This window comes from Buteo buteo, chromosome 1, assembly GCF_964188355.1.
Source record: "Buteo buteo chromosome 1, bButBut1.hap1.1, whole genome shotgun sequence".
In the NCBI taxonomy this organism is placed as follows: Eukaryota; Metazoa; Chordata; class Aves; order Accipitriformes; family Accipitridae; genus Buteo; species Buteo buteo.
Genome location: NC_134171.1, coordinates 14,789,008 through 14,811,093, shown reverse-complemented (window position 1 = coordinate 14,811,093; position 22,086 = coordinate 14,789,008). Strand labels below are relative to the sequence as shown.

The 22,086-nt window shown below is 41.3% G+C and overlaps 1 protein-coding gene across 1 annotated transcript in view; it reads left to right on the top strand.

The window, feature by feature from the left end:
* SLC2A9 (solute carrier family 2 member 9) overlaps positions 1-5,182 on the top strand; it is a 107,769-nt gene extending 102,587 nt beyond the window's left edge. Inside the window, exon 12 of the mRNA XM_075023115.1 lies at positions 1,661-5,182. Coding sequence (XP_074879216.1) covers positions 1,661-1,918 — 258 coding nt within the window. The 3' untranslated portion in view covers positions 1,919-5,182. The remainder of the gene's footprint in view (positions 1-1,660) is intronic.
* The last annotated feature ends 16,904 nt before the right edge of the window (positions 5,183-22,086 follow it).

Here is a 22,086-nt window from a genome sequence, read left to right as displayed (position 1 = left end):
GACTAGGCAGGCTGGCAATCAGCCATGGTATTAAAAAGCACCTGCAGGAAAGGGTTTTTCTTTTTTTCTTTCTTGTTCCACACACGAATTCATGTTGTTCTTCCATGCCATATATGATGTATACTGAGCAAGTGACACATAAAAACAGTTCTAGGAATTGCGTACGTGCTTAGCCCCCAAAGCAGGGAGCTTAACCAGCCTGCAGTGGAGGACCGGTATAACTAATGACGATGGAAGTGTATTAGAAAAATGTGGAAAGGCAGGGTTGCATCATTGTCTAGCTCTGTCTTAATTGTTTCAGATACATACCTTTAATGGCAATTGTAAATATTTATATCTAGGAAGCCACGTCTGCTTCCTCCGTCCTGGGTGATTTTCCCTGGGGTAACCTCTGCCTTGCAACACCTGGGGTGATGTGAGGGGTCTGGCTCTCCTCGTGATTGCTGTTCGTGACCTCACGCAAGGCACCACAGAAAGGTCGCCTTTCTTGGAGCTGGAGATACCCCTTTTGGTTTAATTCAGCCTTGTTAATAAAAACAAGTCAAAAATATGGGTTCATTGGTCGTTTGGTTTCAGGACACAGAGTGAGGTAAATCGACAGAGGAGGAACAGAGGTTTCCTCAGAGGCAGGCAGTGGCTTCACTGGAGTCACCATACCAAACCTCTTCCTAGTTCAACAAAGCACAGCTGGCAATACTGTAATTATCAAATATTTTTCAAAACTGTACTGTTGAAACGTAACTGAAAGCTATTAAATGATCTAATAATCACCAGGCAAGAAATACTTACGTTTCAGTAAAGTGCAACTGCTACTAGTTGGTTGGAGCCTTTATAAACAGTTTATAACTTAACTTCTTTGTGTCTATAACTTTTTTTTTTGCAGTGAAGTAAAACACAAAACATTCAAATACGGCCTGTACTTCATTTCCAGTTAATTCTTACACTAGTTTCTAGCATGAAAGAAGTGCGTTTTATGGATTTTTTCCTGCTGTAAGCTCCGGTAACCTTAGAAATGACACAAATGTCTGCCATTTGGGTTTTTTTCCTTGTTTATTTTGCAAATCTCAAAGCTTGTAACTACTGTGATGCAGATGCCCCGGGCTACGGCAGGGTTCCCATGTGTTGTGTACAGGTGCATGGTGTTGCAAAAGCACGCTTCATTTTTCGTACCTAGAAATGGCGAGGCAGTATGCAGAACAACCTGGTGAAACATCTGCCTCGTTTCCAGAAATACCGCGGCAGCGCAAGGCTCGGTTGAGCCGTGCATGCGGCGGGAGCCCCGCTGCCACCTGCGCTCCTCGCACCCGCAGCGCCCGAGCTCAGTCTGGCGTCTCCCGGCGTCGCTCAGACTGCAGATCTGCGCGCCTCTGCCGGGAGCCAGGACCACCTCTGCCAGATCTGAGCCAGGACCACCTCTGCCAGATCTGCGCGCCTCTGCTTTGCCGTCGGTGGGCCACAGGCAGTGTTGGAAGAACTAACGATTCATGCATTTTTATCAACTTCTAAGCACTCCGACTTGCAGTGAATGCCAGCACCTACTGTACTTGGTTAAAAATTGCTGCATACCACCCATTTTTTCTTTCAAACCATTCCTGATGTTGCTCTTCTTTTGAATCTTGTCCCTTTTGTAATGACCATCTCCTTTGTTTTCTATTCACAGGCTGGTTTACAGACCTACTGCTTCCTAGTGTTTGCTGCCATCTGCTTAGCGGGAGCTACCTACCTGTTTTTTGTCCTGCCTGAAACAAAAAATAAGACATTTCATGAGATCAGCCAAGCATTTGCCAAAAGGAATAAAGTATCTTTAGAAATGCAAGAAATGAACCACTACCCGGGGGAGAGGAAATCAAGTGCAGAACAAGAATCAAACTTCACATCTTCAGTGAACAATGGGGAAACAAAAAAAGGGATTGTGTAAACCCAGGATGCTCCTTCGGGGGACGGGGGAGAACATACTCTTTTCATTCAGTATGTTTATAGTAGCGCACAACTTGTATTTTTCATGTGACAGCACGAACTGCTTCCCCCTTGAATAGGTTTCAAGTGAGTACGGGTGAATTTGTTAGCAGCTAGGGTGATGGTTGAGGAAATGAGAGGTGGGAGTAGTGGCAGTAGATTAAATAAGTAAGAGCCGGAGTTTTCTCGGGCACCTGTAAAATAGGTGCTGCGGTGAGTGGGCTGGGGAGTATAGACTCAGAGAAGTAAAGTGGCGGTGGGGAGCCGGGGTTGTGAGCAGCAGCAGGCTGAGCACCCCTCTGTGCTCGCGGGGAGGGGTGCGGGCAGTCACCGGGGAGGAGGAGGAGGAGGAGGACGAAGACGAACGAGGCAGGGAGAAGGGAAGAGGTCCCAGCAGGTGTCTGCTAAGAATCAGTGCGGGTGAACCTGAAAAGGTACCGGCTTGCATTTCTCCACATTTCCCAATATGTCATTCATGCTGCACGTGAGAACTGAGGACTTGAAGGAAGACTTGTGACACTCCCCTCACCTCCCATTCCTCTTCCAGCTATTTTAACTTTCAGTTGCTTTGTCTGAACATATCCCCACCTTCCCACAAACAGGGAGCTCCAGGTTGTGATGGGTTTCCTTGTCTCTTGCAAATCCTGATTGTCTAGTAATAGAATTGCCTCTAGTTTCTGGGTTTGCTGGCACTGCATTTCTGTGGATATATATATTTTTTTAATTTTATTTTTTAAGAATAGCTGTAGAAGATTTAATATGAAATGAAAATCAAACCTCATAGTGAAGTGAGAGAACTCTGATGGCACATGTAGGGTAGTGTAGCATTAAAAAAAAGTCAAACACCAAGTGTTCCAAGGGTTGGGGTTTTGGTTTAGGTTGGGGTTTTTTTTTTTTGCTTTTTTCCTTTTAAAACAAGTCTTAGGAGCCAAAATTGCCCTGAGACCCAGTAAATGTCATTTCTTAACACTCAGATCTCTCCAAAGGAATTTGGGTGCCTATTTCTTATTTAAACACTAATTTTCTTTTGGGCATTAGATTCTGAAGCTCCAGGCCTAGTTCATGTTAATAAGTTTCTAAGCTATTAAATGCTTTGTAAAACTATCCTCAGAGCCTGCTTAATTTCGTGATAGAAAGACTCAGCAGGTGGTTAGGTGATCCATTCCCTTCCATGTGGGATTTTTTTTATTAACATCACCTTTCCAGTTTGTAATTTTGGTAATAGTTTTTCTTGATCCTTCTAGGTACCTGGATGCTGAGGGGGTAATAAGCACTTTTTAATTTAAAAGTTAGCTGTTTTATATGAAAAGTCAGTAAGTCTTAGAGCCGCTCTCAGTTAGGCGTAGGGCACAAGAAGCAAGTGCAGCATGTAGGTAGAGCCAGCTGCTTCCACAAGTTATATTTACTAATCCAGAAGTTCATGCATTTGGAGCATTTTGGAAAAAAAAATTGTATATGTATTCATATATATATACACACACATAAATACATATATTCCAAATACAGATTAATATTTATATTCATATATATATACATACACAACAGAGAATTGTTTTCCAGTATTTAGGGGGTTTTTTTTCAGATTTCCCCGAGTGATAAGCTGTTCATTGTTTTGTTCTACACTGTAAATTACACTGTAAATTAAAATCAGAGATCCTAATGTTCAGCTGTTATTATGAAATTATGTATATGGTTTTATACTCTGATTTATTTATATGTGGCATATTTACTGCACACATTGTAAGCTGACCTAATAGGCCAATTTCACTACTGAGTAATAGAAGAAAAATTGATCTGAGCCTTTATGCCAGAATTTATGCTATTTTACTGGGATAGAGGTACAACAGCAAGTAAGAAAATGAAAATATATATGAGCAAGAGAATTAATAATGAAAAATCAGATTTATGGTATTGGTGCTACTGTTAAGAAACAGTGAATCAGGGTTATACCAACTGATAATCGTAGCCGGAAGCTAATCAAATACTATGGAGAAAACTGAAGAAAAATGTTTTCTAATAAATACCATAGAATTATGTACATAGCACATGAACATGTCATCTTTCAGTGGCTTTAGTTGCCTATTCCATGTGTTACATGAGGCTTGCTAAGTGAATGGCTATGTAAAAAGTGAGTTTGAATGCCACCCTTCCAGACAATTTCGAGAAGAAATGAGTCTTCTGCCTGCAGGGTGAGACTGGCAAATTCAGACCCTTTCATTCAGATTGAGAATTACCTTACTTTGCAGTTGGGGCTACTAACATGGTACGCTGTGATCTGATTTGAGTCAAGGTGGCAAGATCGAAAACCATTATTATTAGAATTAGGAGAATTTAGCACTTAGTGCTGTTCATTAGTGTACATTACAAGCATTACTTGTTGATAACGTTGCCATTGGATAACTTCAATAAAATATCATGTTGGCCTGATACGGCAGTTGTATTGGACTTCTGCAACAAGATAAAATCATCTTACAGTTGCTTACAGTTGCATTTGGAGCCCAGCTCTGAATGTGTTGGTAAAGAGATGGCTCGATAGAATTTCCTATCACAGCTCAGGGGCTTGTACAGCAGTAACAACAGGGGTGTGCGTTTTTCTCTTCTGCAACCCCATTTGCCCATCTCTTGCCCTACCTGAGATAGGCACGGTCCAGACAGGCGCTTTCTGCGCGGCTGCAAAGAGCTGCTGCAGACCAAGTACACCATGGGACAGCGGCTGCGCTTCTCGCCAGCGGTTTGCTGCAGCCCATGGTACAGGTTAAAAGCAATTCCAGTCTCCAGGCATGTATGTGTGCAGGTGCTTTGCTCCCTGGCCGGGGAAGGTAGCTGCAGCCTCCTCTGCCATGGGTTGTGGAAGTGTCTGAGGAAACTTCAGATGTGCCGGTACTGCATTAACTTTCTCATCTCTGACCCTAACGAGTTTTGTGTTGTTCTTCAAGTTGTTTTGTAATGTTTTTTTTCCCGTTGTTATGCTGCTATAGCTTCTCCAGCAATGAGAGGACAAAGTGGAAAACATCAGCAATTTATCATTTGCTTTTTCTTGTTGACTGTATCGAATTGTCTGCAGCCCATGTGTTTGTCAGTGAGTGTTGTGTAGTGCCACGTTCTCTTTTCCTGTCTGTGACATTGGGATACGAGGTACTGTGAGATGGTGTTTGTACGAGTACTGCAAGTGGGTACATGTGTGTGATCAACTATGTCCATGCACAGTGATTGCAAAATAAACCTTTGGAATTAAACTAAAATGATGTAGATTTTGTTCTGGGTAAATCTGAATCTCTACAGCTGTACAAGTTCCATTGTACAATTCCCTGGGTTTTTGTATGTCCCAGTACAAGACTGTACAGTCCTGCATCTGGATGACCCGAGTCACTGTGGACTCTGCAGTTGGGTGGTTGGGAGTTACGGGGAAGAAAATCATCCCTGAAACTGTATATTTTTTTGAGTATTATTTACATTTCGCTTTTCAAATCAGATTCCACACTTCATTCTTTCCTATGTTTATATTGGACTATAGAAATAAAAATACAGACATCAGTGAGAGGCAAATGTTTAAAACTGGCTAGTAGTAGTAATAAGTCTGTATAAGAATTGTTGAATCTGGTGAGGCTTTTTTGCAGAAAGTTGTCATTTGCAGTGGATGACTTTGAGTTGCTAAAGCTCTACTTTCTGATGAGAAATTCAGTCAAATGACTATTTCTGCTACAAAGATATGCAAAACCTGAGATCTGAAATATGTATAAAAATTGATTTTCATACTTCAGGTTCTGAAGCCAATTTTCACTCCACAAGGATCTGCTTTCTAGTGGGGGAAGATGTGAGTAGTTCAGCCATATGGGACAATTTTCATCTTCAGAGTAAAATGAAAAAAAAAAAAGGGAAAAAAACCCCACACCAAAACCAACTCTTTGAAATTTGCTTTCTTCCCTTTGACTAGGGACCCCTTCTCATGTGCTTTTCCAAACAGAAATCACCATATAAACTGTTAGAGCTCCCATCACCTCACAGAGCAGGAAGAACAAATCTGAGTAAAGCATTCTTAGGAAACGCCGGTGGTCTTTTCCTTTCAGCCTGACTCGAGAAAATAGAGTTCAGATACAATCTAAAAACCTGAACTATGTAGACCCAAACTATGAAGCAGGTTTGTTAATGCAAATATTCAGGCTGTTAAAAAATTCAGGTTTGGGTCAATACATAATTCTCTCTGCAAGTGATTTTATTTGGGAGTGAGCCCTGCGAAAATGTGAATTTCATGGCAAAACTTGGTACTTGGACTCCTAATCAAGTTATCACAGCTCAATAAGCAATCATGCATAACCTGAGTCACTACAACCCTCTTCCTTGCAAGCTAAGCTGCATTAACCTTCCTTTTTCCATGACCTGAGAGAAACACAGGCAGTGGATGGTCAAGCTCTTTCTTCAGGTGTTCCCACTAAAGCTGCAGTACAGTCAATTTATTTTAAACCTAGGATTTTGATTTTTAAAAAGCATAGAAGAAAAGCTTTCAGGAGACTTTTATCCAGTGATAAGTGAAGATAACAGAAATCTCCTCCAGTGGCTTCAACCGTACAAATGTACCCAAGAAAGGCATGGTGTACACAAAGGAGTTCTAACCTTAGGAAACCCTGCACATCTTTATCTTCTTCAGATGGCAAGCTGATGGCTCGCTTTCTCAGTCTGGGAAAACAATATAATTATTCAGATGCTGCAAAAGCACTGATCTGATGCTTTTCTTCTGAGTTTGGGGGCAGGGGGTGGGTTGCTTGGGTGATTTGTTGGGTTTTATTTAAGTTTGGAGCACTAGTAGTCGGGTTCATACGCCAAAGAAGAGTACCAAGCATGAGACTGCTGGAGTTGCTGGTTGTCTTAAAATAATTCCCAAAAGGTAAAAAGCAAAATATAACTCTGTCAAACCTCTGAGACACAATACATTAAGAGCATGATCTTGTAAGGGTAGGAGATAATTTGTCTGCTGCTATGTAAGCTGCCACGCAGAGACATTGATTTTTGTTTTGTTTTCTCCTATTTCTCTCAGTTAAAAAAAATCAGTCAAGCTAAATGCAATGCTCACTGCTTTACATTTGTTCCACCTTTTGTTTCTGACTTGTTCCACCCAGTTATATAAATATTTTTACAGTTCAGATTTGAAAACAGGAAAGCAATAGTTACTTAGGAAAAGCAAACATGCCAAAGATTATAAAAACATTAAATACAATTTTCTCTAGAGGCTGACGTTTTTGAAGATGTGTTCAAGGGTTAATTACTTAAATTCAAATTTCATATGGTTTCATCCCTTTGAATTAAACTCTACAGACTATATATATGCATATGTATAGAGAGGGAGACTTTTATGTTATCCCATGGAAAAAGTTCAGCAGCTTTAATTCTCAAACATAAAAGAAATTGGGCCATTTGGATATTATGTCAAGTTGTGAACTAGACTCTGATGGTGCTCAGATGTTTGCATTAACAAACTGAGCTAAAGTTTGCATGATCTTAGGACTGGAAAACTTATCTAGCAGGGCTGTCTCCTTTTGGCCAGCCTTAGATTTTTCTTTTTGCACTTTTCTAAACTGCTAGGTGGAGGCTACTATGTTAAAATATATATATATATATATATAATTTACTTACATTTTACATATATAAAATTTATTTATGTTTGTGTGTGTATTATGATATATCTTAAAATATATAACAATTTGATATATAGATAGTATTATAATATATAATTTACTTTCCTCAAAGGAGAAAGAATGGAGTTTTTCTAAATTCTGTGGAACTACATTTTGTTAAACAAATGTGAGGTAAATAGCTAACATAAGCAATTATATATTGCTTTAACACAACACTGCAATAAACCAAGGTTAGACAATTTATAGTCTGTCACTGACTGGCTGAAGCCTTATCTTCCTAGTCAATACACTCCCTGAGGTGTGATAGACTGGTCATCTGGTTAACAGTCAACAAGAGATTTTCATGTGCTTGTTGCACAGCACAGGAATCACCTTGATGCAAAGCTGGAGGAAATCCTTCTCAGGATAGCTCCAGTTCTGGGCATTGATGCTAAAATAATTGCCAACATGTAGTAAGAGAACCAATTTCCTTTCATCAAATAGGCTTCAAGAGAAATTTATGAATAGAAGAGTTATCCTTAATGGTAACTTCTGGGTTTTCTTCTGAGGCATCAAAGGAAAATATTAAAACTCTCTTCATCCAACTAGAGAACAAATTTGTATTGAAGACCCTCAAGAAGCAGGATGTATTAGCGTAGTGCTCAGTCTGAGCTAAGCCAAATACACTCTTCCAGTGCCTAGTGAAACTCGGGTGTATTTTGTACACCAGAAGCTCTCAACCTTTTGGTGGGGAGCTCTCATGGTCCCCCCCTCCCCTCCTTTCCCTCCTCCATCCCCCCGTCCCCCACCACAGGCTGTGCTTTGCCTCTCATGGCGGCACGCTCCAGGGTGAGGTGAGCCAGCGTGTCATTAGAAACAACATTTTCATCAACGGAGAAGTGAAAGAGTATTAAGAGGCAGAAAGGGGGATCACCTCTCAGTGGGATGGAAGGATGATGCTGTGCAACCTGTGGCCCTCTTGCAGACAGCTATGGCTTCACTATTAAACTTTTTATAGAGAGTTTAGAGAGAGCATGAACGCCGCAACCACAAGGAAGGTGGAAGAGATTCGGAGGTTGTGACCAAGCAGCTGCCGACAGATGAAATCCCTGTCTGAGAAATCAGCCAAGTGGCTTAGACATTGCTGCTGTTGATTTGATTAGTACAAAACATATAGGAAGGCATCTCAGGTATCACTCTGAGCTAATGATAAAAGCACTGCTCGCTTTGCAACAGTAATCAAAGGAAATGAAGTGCCAAAGGGATAGCAAAGGACATCAGAAGAAATATGTAATATTACATGTCTGGTCCCCCTCTCCAAAAAAGGGGCATAGGAAGAGACAGGTGATAATTATTTGAATTTTTCTAATGGAAAATGAGAGTTAAACAAGTTGTTAGGAAGAAACAAGGCTGAGGAAAACAGGATGCAAGATGGATGGCTTGTTTTTACAGTACATGACACAGGACCTATTCAATGAGCAATTAAAAATAAATCTAAAAAGTAATAGAAAAATTCAAGAATGCATAACTAAAGCTGTAGAATTCATTGGCACAAATTAGAATTAATGAATTTTTATAGGATTAGATATTTAAATTTATTATAACTTTCAAGTTTAAATTAGGCAACAAATTAGAAAGGGAAAAGCTACGGCTAATAGGAGATAAGAAATTTCTCTAAGCAGCTGAGTAGCCTATAATTGGCCATTAGATCAGTCTTTCACCTTCTTTTGAGATGTACGGATAATTTATGGAGACAGGATGATGCTCTATCTGGATCGTTGCTCAGACATGCTGTCATAATTCTTACAGGTTGCAGAAAGCACTATGAGCTGATCCAGAATACAATAGAAGTGGGGAAATCCCAGCACCACCCAACAAATAAATATATGAGACTCTAAGTCTCACAGTTGTTTCCAAAAAAAACTCAAACCCTAAGTTTTCTCCATACAAGGGAGCTTTTCAGATGAAAGTTGGACCATTATGCCTAGTGATAATCATTAGGAAATTGTGCGCTGAACTTTCTTTGCTCTTTTAAGAGATTTGCTACACTTTATTAACTCAATTTTGTAATGCTGTTCTATGGTACAAGTTTCAGCCTCTCCTGATTGCTCACAGTCTTGGTTAATAAGCATTAGAACTGAATGTTAGTAAGACAGAAAAAAATGGTAACAAGTCAGCATTAGTAGGAGGAGATTCAGCATGTCTGGCAAGCTTGTGTATTTTCTATGAACTAGGACAGCTGGCTTCAATTATTTAAAATTTAAAAAACCTAATAAGTAGGTTTCTTAGATATTCTCAAACCATATTACTAAATGGGGTCAACATTGCAGTCCAGACTAACGGCTTGAAGAAATGGAGTCCAAATGAAGTGGGTGATGTTGGCGTGCGGGATGTAGGTGGTGCTGAAGAGATGTTCACTCTGGAATGCAAAATCATTCACAGCTCAAAGACAGGGTTGGTTTTTTTTTTTTAAATTTAGAAGTGGCAGAAAATTGTAACACATCATACATGCTTTCACTGTCATTAAGCTACTCAAGACTACTTCAAAAGTAAGATTTTGAAGGCAAAGACATTTCTTATTTCTTTCAAATGAAAGATGTTGACAATACTTTCTTCTGTACACAATATTAGATCATGGATACCTATTTGATGGCCACTTTTGATCAATTATACCATGAACAGCTCCACCAGACCAACAGCAGAAAGCTCTTTCCAGCCCCACATGATAATGAGATGTCTTTTAGGTTGCTCCTACTTCATGATCAAAACAAAAATGACAAAACAGTAAAATATAAAAGCCATACAGCTCCGGAGTTCCAGGCCATTGTTCCTGGAGAGGATTTACTATTAAATATTGTAGATGGGATCCGAGGTAGGTAACGGTGGGCATTACCCTGAAGGCAGTTAATTGCCATTTTACCCTTCCCTTCCATCACAGGTCAGGATTTCACTCAAAACTTTTACACAGCATTGAATATTCACATAAATGCTTGCGGCAGTGTGGAAGTGATTGATTGCCAACATAAATGAGGGCTAGTCAGAAGGTTAAAAATTAGCAGGACTGGGTCCTTGTTCAGTAAACATCAGATACAGCAGATATTACCAAACTCCCCCTTCTGTGGTCCTCCAGATTTGTTATGGAGCTAACCAGAATACTAGTGGTATCACCTAAGAAGAGTGAAATAAAACCACCTCTACAATTTGCTTTCTGCTTTGAGAAACTGCTCTGTAGGAATTAGTACAATGAACGGATTTGCCCTGGGCGTTTATCTGTAATATTTCATCTGACCTACATACACAACTCGACCAGTGTGCGACCTGCCCTCCTTACAACTGATTGGGTTGGACCCAGTTCCTACACATTGTCACTGCTGACAGCAGATCTGAGATCCAATCCCTCTCCCTCAGCCTGGCAGAAGTGCTTGGTTTAGTCCTTTAACAGTTACCTAAAGGACAAAACCCTTACAATTTACTGAGACAATACAGGATAAAAGCTTCATCTGCTCTATGACCTTTTCTGCTTCATATTTATGAAACTCAAGAGGTGCTTTATTTTGTATTTTTTGGTGGTGTCTTCATTTGTATATATGTCTTTCATAGCAAAAGAACTCCAGCCCTTGCCTCTTTCTAAGCTGCAGACACCTGGGAGATCAGGTTCTCTTGCATTATAAAACCAAAAAATAACCTTGCATTGTATTTACTTAATACCTCATCAGATAACCTCTTCACAACTCCTTTCAAAGTCTATGTTTTTGTCGGCTGGATTTACCTGGGGGCTATAAGAGAACAAGGACAAAGCAGCACAAGAACAAATGTCATAAAGGTCCACGAAGGTGCTGAAGCTGGAAGAGTCCCTCTTCCTCCAGCTGCCTCTGTCCTGGAAGGAGCCAGCTCAGCTCTTGCTGGCAGGACAGCTTTGGGGGCTGCAAAGCTCCTACCGCATGTCAGCGGGAGCAGCACCGCTCTATCTCACTGCATTTTGCCTATGTTTCCAACAGATTTTCAGGCAAAAAACAAACTGTGAAGGGGACGTGAAAAGCAGAAATAGCAGCTAAATGCCAAGCTCTGACCAGCCAGGCTCTGCCACCTGACCCTCTGACATTAGGTGCATCCTTAGCACGTTAGACTTAACACATAGCATGAACACCTACAAACATCTCTAGCTCAAGGAAGAATCACCGCTTAAAAAAACCACAACTATGCATAATGGTCAAGAGTTTGCTTAGCTTCAGGTGTGATAGTCCGTTGACAATGACACTGCGATCATATAGCAGTTTGGGTAGACCTCGTTTTTATTTGGTGGAGCAAATAATACAGTTCTGTCACTGTAGTGACTAATGGCTCTGCATCAGATGTAGCCCGATGCAAAACAGAAGGCAAAACATACATCAGACAGCTAGATATTAGTTATTCCTTGTATACGTTCAGTAGAGTATGAAGAACGCTCATGAATTTTAAATGCCTTCTGTTGTTATGATGGTAGTTGATTTTTTTTTAATAGTTCTTTTCAGATAATTGCTGTTTCCAGATGTTTCTTCTAAAATATATTCAAATAATAGTTATGCACAGAGAAACATGCACCTTAGACTCAAGAAAAATCTTGCTCTTTGGTTAATAGTGCAGCTATATGCGATTCATTTCCAAAACTACAAGTGCAGAGATTTTTTTTATTCAAAACAGAGAATGTGTACAAAAATGGCCTGTCATTGTAATAATTGCATTCAGTTATCAGATCCATTCCCAGAATAATGGAAATCATATGCACACTGGGGAAATAATTATACATATATTTTCATGTGCAGCGTTCTTTATACATATATGTTTATATTTTTATATATATAAAAACACAACTCCATGTGCCCTGCAAGATTTAAAAAAAAATAAAAAATTCCATGTTTTAATACCAATAATACCTAAAATCCAGTAAATTGTATCTCCTTGCACACGTTGGATTAAGTATGACTTTATTAAATTGCACAAACCAAAGCATTTCTCCAGACCAGTGCACAGATTTTTAAATTAAATTATTTATGTATCTGTCAAGAGTTTAGTGATTTGCTTTCTTTACTTAGAAGGGAGAAGTTCTATAAATCATCACTGGAATAGTTCTAGTCCTTGAAATATGAATGCAAATGTGCACAATTAGCAAAGAGGGATCGCAGGTCCCTGCTGGTTTTGATTTTTCTGTTTTCGTGCCCAGTTGTTGATGCAAAGTTTATAATAACTATCAGTGTACTTCCATGTGAGCTGTCTGTGCTAATCTAGGGCCAAATAATATTAGGCTGCAAATTGTAGCTCTTGCCGAACTTAGAGCAGATTAAAAAGCCACTGAAAATAAGTTTTCATGAGTTATTTTCAGTCTACTCCTATAAAAAGCATATTCAGAAATTCTCACAGAGCTTAACTAGCAGCTTTGAATGCCTCATGAATTTTTATGATCTTGTTAATACTGAAATAGTGAAGTTCTTTGTCTATTGCTTAGTTTATATTGGCAGTAGAATAGGGAGTTATATTAATCTATTGATGCCTGCATCTTTTTATATATTCTAGCACAATGTTTATAGGAAAAAATGGGTGTGATAACATAGGTTCAGAGTCTTTGGGGTTAGACAGCTAAAACCTAGGTTTACACATGACTAGATGGCTCTGGTACAGTAAAACAATTTGTAATTTAGTCCTCCAAAGCAAAAATCCACTTTTTTTACACAAACCGGAACTGTTCTCCATGTTTGAACTGGCCAAACAGCTTTACAGCTGCTCAGCAGGTGCTCACAGCCTGCCTGACCAGGTCAAAATCCCTGCTCCTGACGGATGCTTTCAGGGCAACCTCTAAGGATATGGAGGGGAAAATCACATTATTCAGCCTACCTGTTGACTCCATTTCAAAATGACACCAACCTGTTGAGAACACCCTTTTCCTCAGTCTCAGCTGCTTCTTTTAAGCAGGATTCCCATGGCACCTTCACTCCTCACACAGTTCCAGCCCTCTCCTCGTACTACCATTTATTGTTTTCTGCTTTCTGTTAGCTTACGCATCATTGGCACAGACAGTGTTTTTCAGGACTGCGGTCCTGCAGGCTTTTGATGAAAGCTGTGATTTATTCATTTTCACTCCTACCTCAAGCCCACCACATGTTTGAGCCACTGCTCGGGGTTGACAACAAGGTGCAGTTCAGTCTGGCAGGTCACACAAAGCCGCGAAACAAAGCCGCTACGTAGGTTTTGAAAAACAGGGTTTTGTGGTGCTGGCAGACATCAGCCTCTGAAGAAAGAATGAAGAACCAGGGCTCCGCATAAAGAAACCCACCACACTGAGAAAACCCATGTATGTAAGAGGCTGCTGCAGAAAGGGAGGGCATTAGCTGTGGTCTTGCTGGATACAAGAAGAACTAGTGGGGTGCAGTTGCAATTTGAAATTTTTTTTATAGTAGTAAAGATAGGGTGACAGTAGGATAGATAGCTGTGGGAGCTGGGGAAGGTTCTTCTCTGGGTTATGCTAAGGAATAAATTGTACAGAGTTGGTTTAAATGCAATTAATCCCTCTCTGACGAGGCACTAGGCGGCTGCCATGGGTCTCCCACGGCCTCATGCAACACTCTTCTGGGGCTCACAGGTTCAAACTTCTGGAGTAAGCCATTGGCAATAGGGCACAAGGCAGGGTAAAGCCAACAGTATCACAGCAAGACTATGAACAGCCAGAAGGCACGTAGAGAGCAGGAATGACAATTTCTCTTACTCTTTGAAGTGCCCCTGAATCCCCATAGCCCTGGCTGGGAGAGAGATGCAAACGGACAACTCTCAAGCCACAGATCAGACACAGGTGTTTCTAACTCCATGTGGAATAACCTGTGTTTCAGCTCCTTCAATCTTTTCTTTTTTTCCCCACACTATAATCAAAGCCTTTCAGCGCAATTTTCTTAACTGACAGGATACAAGAGATAATTTGAATTTTTGAGTGACTTCATCCAGAAAAACCTCTCTCCTTTTAATCCATGTATTTCTGTCTCCAGCGGGAGCAGGTTGTAGTAATGATCATTTTTTTACTTGCTCAGAACTTATTTTACCCTGAAATTGTTTTACAGTGCATCAGAGGAAAAGTTAGCCACAGCCATACTGATTGTATCACTTCTAGCTAACACTGCTTCAAATGCAGCTAGCTGCTCTTGTCCGTATATTATCCACAGAGACAGGGTTTAACAGTGTTCCTCTTGACTGTGATGGAAAAAGTAAAAAAAAGGAAATCAATGCGAATAGGAAAAACGTTTTAATTAGCATCTAAAATTTAAAATGCTGAACATATCGATCTGGAAAGTCTCTAGTAATTACATCTGAACATTACAACATAGAAATACCATGACACGCAACTACACTGTGTTTTAAAGCCATGTGGCAAAAAAAAAATCAAACAAAAAATCACTGCTGAATAATTTTATTCTCTTGGCTCAACCTCAGTGGCAGCAGCGATTTGTGTTGATATTCTGGAGTGGGAGACTCCGGTCTGTGTCATATGGACAGGACCTGTGGGTGCTGTAAATGCGCTCCTCATTAAGGCAGTGTGGTTAAAGGAAGGATCAAACTCTACCATCAACTATCGAGAACTTTCAAGGCACCTTGCTGTGCGCTAGCAACTTGCTAGGTGCAAGTTTACCTCCCCAAATGAGTTACGATAATATACACTCAAGCTACAAATACCATGCTGAAAATAAACAGAAAATGGAGTCTCTTCAATATAGATTCCAAATCCCAACATCTGCTCCACAATAAACATACGCTGCACAGTTGCAATCCTTTCATTAGCAGAGGTAATAAGCTTCAAATAGCTATCTACTTCCAGTAGTTACATAGTGCTTTACCTTAAATAGCTATCTTTTGGAAGACAGACACCCTATAAGGTAAGTTTTAAAGTTCACTTTTCAACAGCATGCTTACACCAACTTAGTAATAGTTATAGTGTCTGTACCAGGGGTGAGCTATGGCCCGTGACCTCTCTCAGCATCTCAGGCATCCCTGTGGCACTGGCCGACATCACACGACACACGGCGGAGTTGTGCTGGTTCGAGAGCTGCCACGATGGGAAACGGTGAGACGTGCCTGCGGGGTGGCTGGGAGAACTCGGGGACCCATCTGCAGACCCTGCTCGTCCTCCTCGGAGAGCAGAGCAGCGGGACTCCCAAGGAGCTGCTCTCATCTCCGCTCGTCATCTTCTCAAGGTCTTTTTGTTCTGCCAGGAGTGGTTCCGAGCAGCAGGATAAAACCAAATGCAACACAGTCTGCTCTGTGGCAGCAGTGGCTTGAGGCAGACAGGACTAAGGCATGGTTCTGCCCCATTCTGAACTGGGAGCACAGCACCTCACCAGGACATACAAACAGGGAGAGAGGAGACCTCCAACATCCCTAACCCACTTTTTACCAGGTAAATGCCACCGTAATCTGCTCTCAGGCTCTAGAAACTGCTGACGAAGGTATATTATTACATGCTCAATTGTTAATGACACTCAGAGCCAGAACCCACTTCAGTACCAGTGACCCTGGGGATGGAAGGGGCCTTCTCTTCCCATATTGTCATCTCTTTCCGTTATTACTGTTATAAAAGGCATTTCGCAGTGCAGCTGTGGCCAATCCACACTTCATGGCCCGTGTCTCACTCCTGGGCAGTTGAAACTTAGCTCCCATCCTTGGGCTCTGTCACCTCACGGGCAGCGAGGCTGCGCTGGCTCAGGACCTCACACGTATGTGACCACGCCAGCCAGGCAGCATCTCCCATGGGATCATCCTACCTCCAGCCAGCCACGTCACACACCAGACTCGTTCTCCACAGCAGCTCCAGGAGCCCTGGGCAGCTGCCATCACCTCTCGCGTCAGACACGGCACTCTTCGTGGAGTACCTGATTTATGCCCGTAGTCTTGACCATTCAGAAGCCTTTACAATGTTGCCGAGGTCAGCGGAGTTACTGACCCTTGCCACAGAGAATTTAGCTGGGGTTTGGGCATTCGGAAGTACTTCTGTAACAGGTTCTGAAGAAGTGCTTAACAGCTAGAGGGAGAGAAGAGCCCAACAACACCCAGGCACCTGGCCATGCGGGCAGCAGCCACAGCCCACAGGAGGAGCAAGAGCATCCTGCACATGACAAGCAATGAGTCCTGGAAATACCAGTGAACACTGGGCAGATCAGGGGGTGAGGGCGGGGGGGCAGTGGTGTCAACTACCGTAGGTATAGCAACCTCCTATTACAGCATCTCTGTTACATACCAACCTACCAGCCAGCAAAATCATCTTGTCCATAGGATTCTTCTTTACCTAGGAGAGGGCAGTCTAAAAAGCCCTCATGTTGATGAATGTGGTAAATATTAAGAGTTGTCTTCACTCAGCAGTAGCACTTCGCCAGCTGTTAAAATATCTGAATGACTGAAGAACTTCAGGAAAAAACAAAACAAAACAAAACAAAACAAAACTTCGAGAGTATAACAAAAACAGAGGAATGAAATGTACCCCTAAAATTAGGGGGTTTACTGTTCATAAAGTCTAAAGCCATTCTTCTGCCAGTGTAAGAAAAAAAAAGGGCTAGTTTTAAAATTGTTTCCTCGCACCCAGAGCCCCAGTCCCACTGTTGGACACACACTTCTTGTGCCTACTTCATTCACTGCTCACAGGCTGACACTAGCAACTAGCGATGTTTAATTTGTTGGATTCTTCTTTTTTAAAATACTAGTGATAAAGGACAGGCTTTTCAAGGGCCTTGAAATGCATTTGAGCAATAACAAAAGTGGCTAGATTTTGACATGAAATGAGTATGGTGAGCTGGGCCATGAGCATCTTTGAAAAAGGGCTCCTCTGTCAGCACCTGACCACTGGGAAAAGGTCTGGCCCCAGTGCTGCAAGCAGAGAGATTTTGAAATCTGTCTCTTTCAACTTATTCAAAATAATTTTAAAATATTATGGTTTGAGCTGGTCTTTAAGGAAGTAAACTCAAGTGCCAGCTTCTTGCCACAAAGTTCATGCAGAGATCAAATCTGCCTCAGTTAAATTCCAGTCCAACTGCTCAGTAATCTAATGATCACCTTCCTATTTTACAGGTTACACAAATTAATTTTAAATAGAAAGAGATGACGGGGGCAGAAATGAACCTATGTATTATCTAAATTATTCTTTTCCTATCTTGACATTGCCTATTTTATCAGAGATACCAGTGTTACTGGAGTCACACTTTTAATCACTTTTTGCCAGGAATATCAGGCTGCATAGCTGAGAGAGAAATGTGTGCAGTTTGCAGGAAGACTGAGAAAAATAAGTAATATCTGGATACCATGGTGATAAGTGAATAATAGCATTACATTGCTCCCCACCAAAAGTATTGCCCAAGCTGAAAGCAGGGCTGGATGCAGGGCTTTGTTTCCACAGTCACGTAATTAAATTTTAGATCAACAAGCTGAAAAAATAGTATTTTCCTAAAGTAAAAATAATCCTCTAAATTCTGCTGAGACTCTGACTGCTATTGTGCCTATGTAAGTTTGCATACATTGGCCCTGGGTTTATGTCACTATAATGGTGATAAAAGCCTCATCCTTTACACTCCCAAGAAGAAATGTAGATTTTACGCTAACATGAGATGTGAAATATTGAAACTCTCCTGATGATAAAGGATGCTCATAGGAGGAAAAGACTTACAGGCTCTCCAAGGCACCGAGAGACATCCCCAAAGGCTGCCCTTAGTCCTGGGCCTGCCTGCCTACTGTCTGCTACCCCAACTGTGTCCTGGGGAGTCCTTCCCTCCCTTGACTGTAGGGCAGCCAAGAAGAGGGGCCCCGCTAGACAAAAGTGAGCCTTTTTCTTCTAAAGCTGCCTCGCAACGGGATACTTACTGTGTAGTAAGTGTAGGCGACCATACCACTCGAGAGGTACAGCCCCTTTTCAGGGAATTTTATTGAAATGTATATTGGTGTCAAAAGATCAAACCTACACGGACCAACTGGTTATAGCTCACTAGATCTCGCATGAGCTACAGCCATTCCCATGCTTGAACAGACCTTACAGGAGCTCCCATGCCATCCCAACCCAAGCGGGAGCTTTCCCCATGACCCGAGGGCTCCAGCCCAGACACGGCGAGATGAGCTGGGAGGGGGATGCCCCACTCCAGCCTCTCCTCCAGCAGCCCCCGGGGATGCCTAAGCAGGGGGTGGAGGGGGGGGCACGAGAGCTGCACGGAGCACAGCAGAAGATTTTCTCTCTCACAAAATTGTCAGCAGTGCAGATTATCGGAAGTGCCTTTTGTAAATATTTCTGCATTGTTTTATATTACGTACATGAAGAATCAAGACACTGTACCTTCAGTTCATTGCCTAGTGCTACTCTAGGGGCAGCTAACCAAAGTTTTATTTTCACGCACAGCTAATAGCGTGAAAGGCTATAACTAAGAAAACAAGGCCATCACTCCGTTTTCCCCCTTTGCAATTTACTCTAATTGGTACTTGTTTCATGGCTGGAGTTGCTCTGTAAACGTTATTACTGCTATTCATAGCATACAATCAATCTCTATATATGGTTTCTTCTGATGGTAATGTACAAATAGCATGTCTCATGTTTTGAAAATCACTTGACTTAATTTGTACAATGTTTGCAGATCCTTCCAGTCAGAAAATATGGCATAAATATAAATTATTGTTTCCATGTGCTATTTTCGTCAAGTAAGTATAGGCTTTATCTAGACTCCATTTTTTTTCTTCCTGGATCTTTCTGTTGATTTTTAATCTTAATCAATCTCTGTTAATTCTGTCAAAAGCAGACACTAAAGTGTAATGTTGATTATTTCTATTACAAACACAGATGATCACACTATTCAGTGCACAGGTTTTGTGCTTTTTAGCAAAAAAATCACTCCTACTTATTTATCTAAATATGATTTTAAAACAATTTGGCAATGAAATAATTAGTATTGTTTTCACAGCTAGCAAAATCCATTTTCTACTATCACTGTGATTGTCAGTAAGCAGTAATAAATAACAATAAAATAAAATAATATTTGAGTGTAGTAAGTTAGAATATGTGGTCATGTCTACCTAATAGGCTTGAAATTTATGGGATCGGCTCCTATAAACCTGTGTTTGCTCAATCCATTTCCCTTTCATCTTCTATCTCTACAGACAATTACTTGTGAGATTTTTCTAATAATCTCTTCAAAGTTAAAGAAATCAAGTATCTGTAATCTATTTTAAGATTATAACCCCCGAACAAAAGATAGCATTTTGTTGCAGAAGATTAATTTAGCCATTGCAAAACTTTTTTATTTGCAATACTCTCAGCCATTGATCAGGTCTCGGGCTCTAGCTGCAGAGGACTGGGTGCACTATTTGTAAATAGTTTATCTGGTAGGACAGGAGCAGCAGAAGCTGGTTGTTTTACTGGTATTCCTGGGAGTAAATCAACCTAAATCCTGACCCCTATTTACATCCACACAGCACCACATCAAACTCTGGGACCCTGGTCCTGAACGCTGGTCCCATATTCCTGGAAAGCCAGCATTCAGGTATTTCAGAGCTACAGCCTTTTTAAAAATTAAGGTATGCATTGGATAAATGTACACACAGGCTCTGAGCCACCTGGAACAAACTGACATCCCTCTACTTCCAAGCTACTTCAGATGTAACAGCCAGGTATCTGGAACTGATTTAATTGTAATATTCTAGCTGCCAGAGAAAAACATATTTTTCTATCAGTTCATAGAACATTTTATACCATGTAATCAATGTGCATTAAGTTCCACAATTTCTTACTTACAAAGGCTTGAATTCAACTCCTGAAGTACACCCTATTACCACATGATGTGGCACAAGTAATTTCTGGAATCACTGTCCTGTCCTTTAGGATTACATTCAATGTTAATACATTCCCCACATGCTTCAAACTAAAAACTGTGTAAAAGATGGTGAATGCTGCAATTTGGCTCAAGACCATTATTAAAATAATAAACCAAAGCAAAGTTTATTGTGTAATGGAAACTACCTTTCAGATCACTCCAGAGAGGACACGAGTCTGTTGTGCCAGCAAAGGAGATAAATGTCTCCCTTTTACTGTATATCTCTTTTTTCACTCCAGCAGAGTAGCAGATTATATTTAAACTCTAGAGGACACCATCACCTTGCCCCTCTTGTTGGTAAAGACTTTAGCCACTAAATTTATCCTTAAACGAGCCAGTATTTATTAGGCTCTGGTCCAAAGCCTGACATTCATGAAGATCTACATGCCAGTCCTGTATAACTCTCTGTCTAATTTGCACCCTTATTGCAGAGCCAGAATTTGTGTTCCAATTGAAATTCCAATAGGCAATGTTGGTACTAGCTGCCTGGTCTCTAGTGGAAACCTCCTGCCCTACATCACAGCAAACTGGCTGCTCCTCCATATGGTTCCACAGCATAGCTGCTGATGGGACCAAGGGAGCGACCAGAGCTGCTCCCTCTGCCAAGCTGCCCGTGCTCCTGGTCCATGGCAGGGAAGCCTCCCCGCCGTGCAGCCCCCATGCACAACTCCTGCGGCAAACAGCCGTGCAGCCCCCATGCACACCTCCCAGGGCAAACAGCCACGTGCCGCTGGTGGAGATGCTTCCCTTGCAAATCCCACACAGTTCGGAGGGCCAGAGGTGGCAACAGAGGTGCACAGAGGAATGGCATCCATCTCAGTGATGGTACCAGATGTCCAAAAAATAATAATATTCCCTATGACGTCTGACAGTTAAATCTGAGCCTGTAAATCAGAAGGGAACATGCCTGGGCACTCCAACCTTACAGTTATCTATATCATTAAATCACTGTAGAGGTCCCTGGCTCAGTTTTGGCCCATGCTGACTGGCAGTTTCCCAAAAACTGCCAGGAAGAGTCTGGGAGTTGGGACAAGCCAAAGACCTCTCCTGATGAGCAGTTTCTCATTTCTCTGTCATTTCTTACTGCAGAACACTGTGATGAGTTCATGCATCTTGGTAATAGGTCCAATTTCCCCACTTTTTGGAGACAGTGCTTGTGCATAGCATCACTATCTCTTAGTAAAATGTTATGCAAAACTTTCTGGTTATGTTTTTTTTCAAATATGGAGTAGGAAACCAGAAAAAAATGTCCAAGTTCACACTTGTCAATGTTTTCCTATTTGCTGGACCCTAAAAAGTTTCTACTGGCTACACAGACTCCTGTATGAGGCAAAGCCTATTGACAATAAAATTACTTTTCTTAGACACTTCCATGTACCTTCCAAAGTAACAGCCAATGCCCCACTGATCAGCCACAGGACAAACCCATTCATCCAAGCATAGTGCTGCACTTTCAGGCTGAGAGCCACCCTTCGACTCACCATGTTTTTTATACAGTACTAGAGTTCCCTAAAAGAAAATGGCTGTCTTAATTCTTTGTGATAGTCAAGTGGCAGGAGGTGACTCCATTTTGAACTAGCAAAAATCCAAGAGAGAAAGAAAATGCCAAAGTTCCCAAGTTCAGCACTCAAAAAATGACTTTCAATTTGATAAGTATGAGTGGAAAGAGC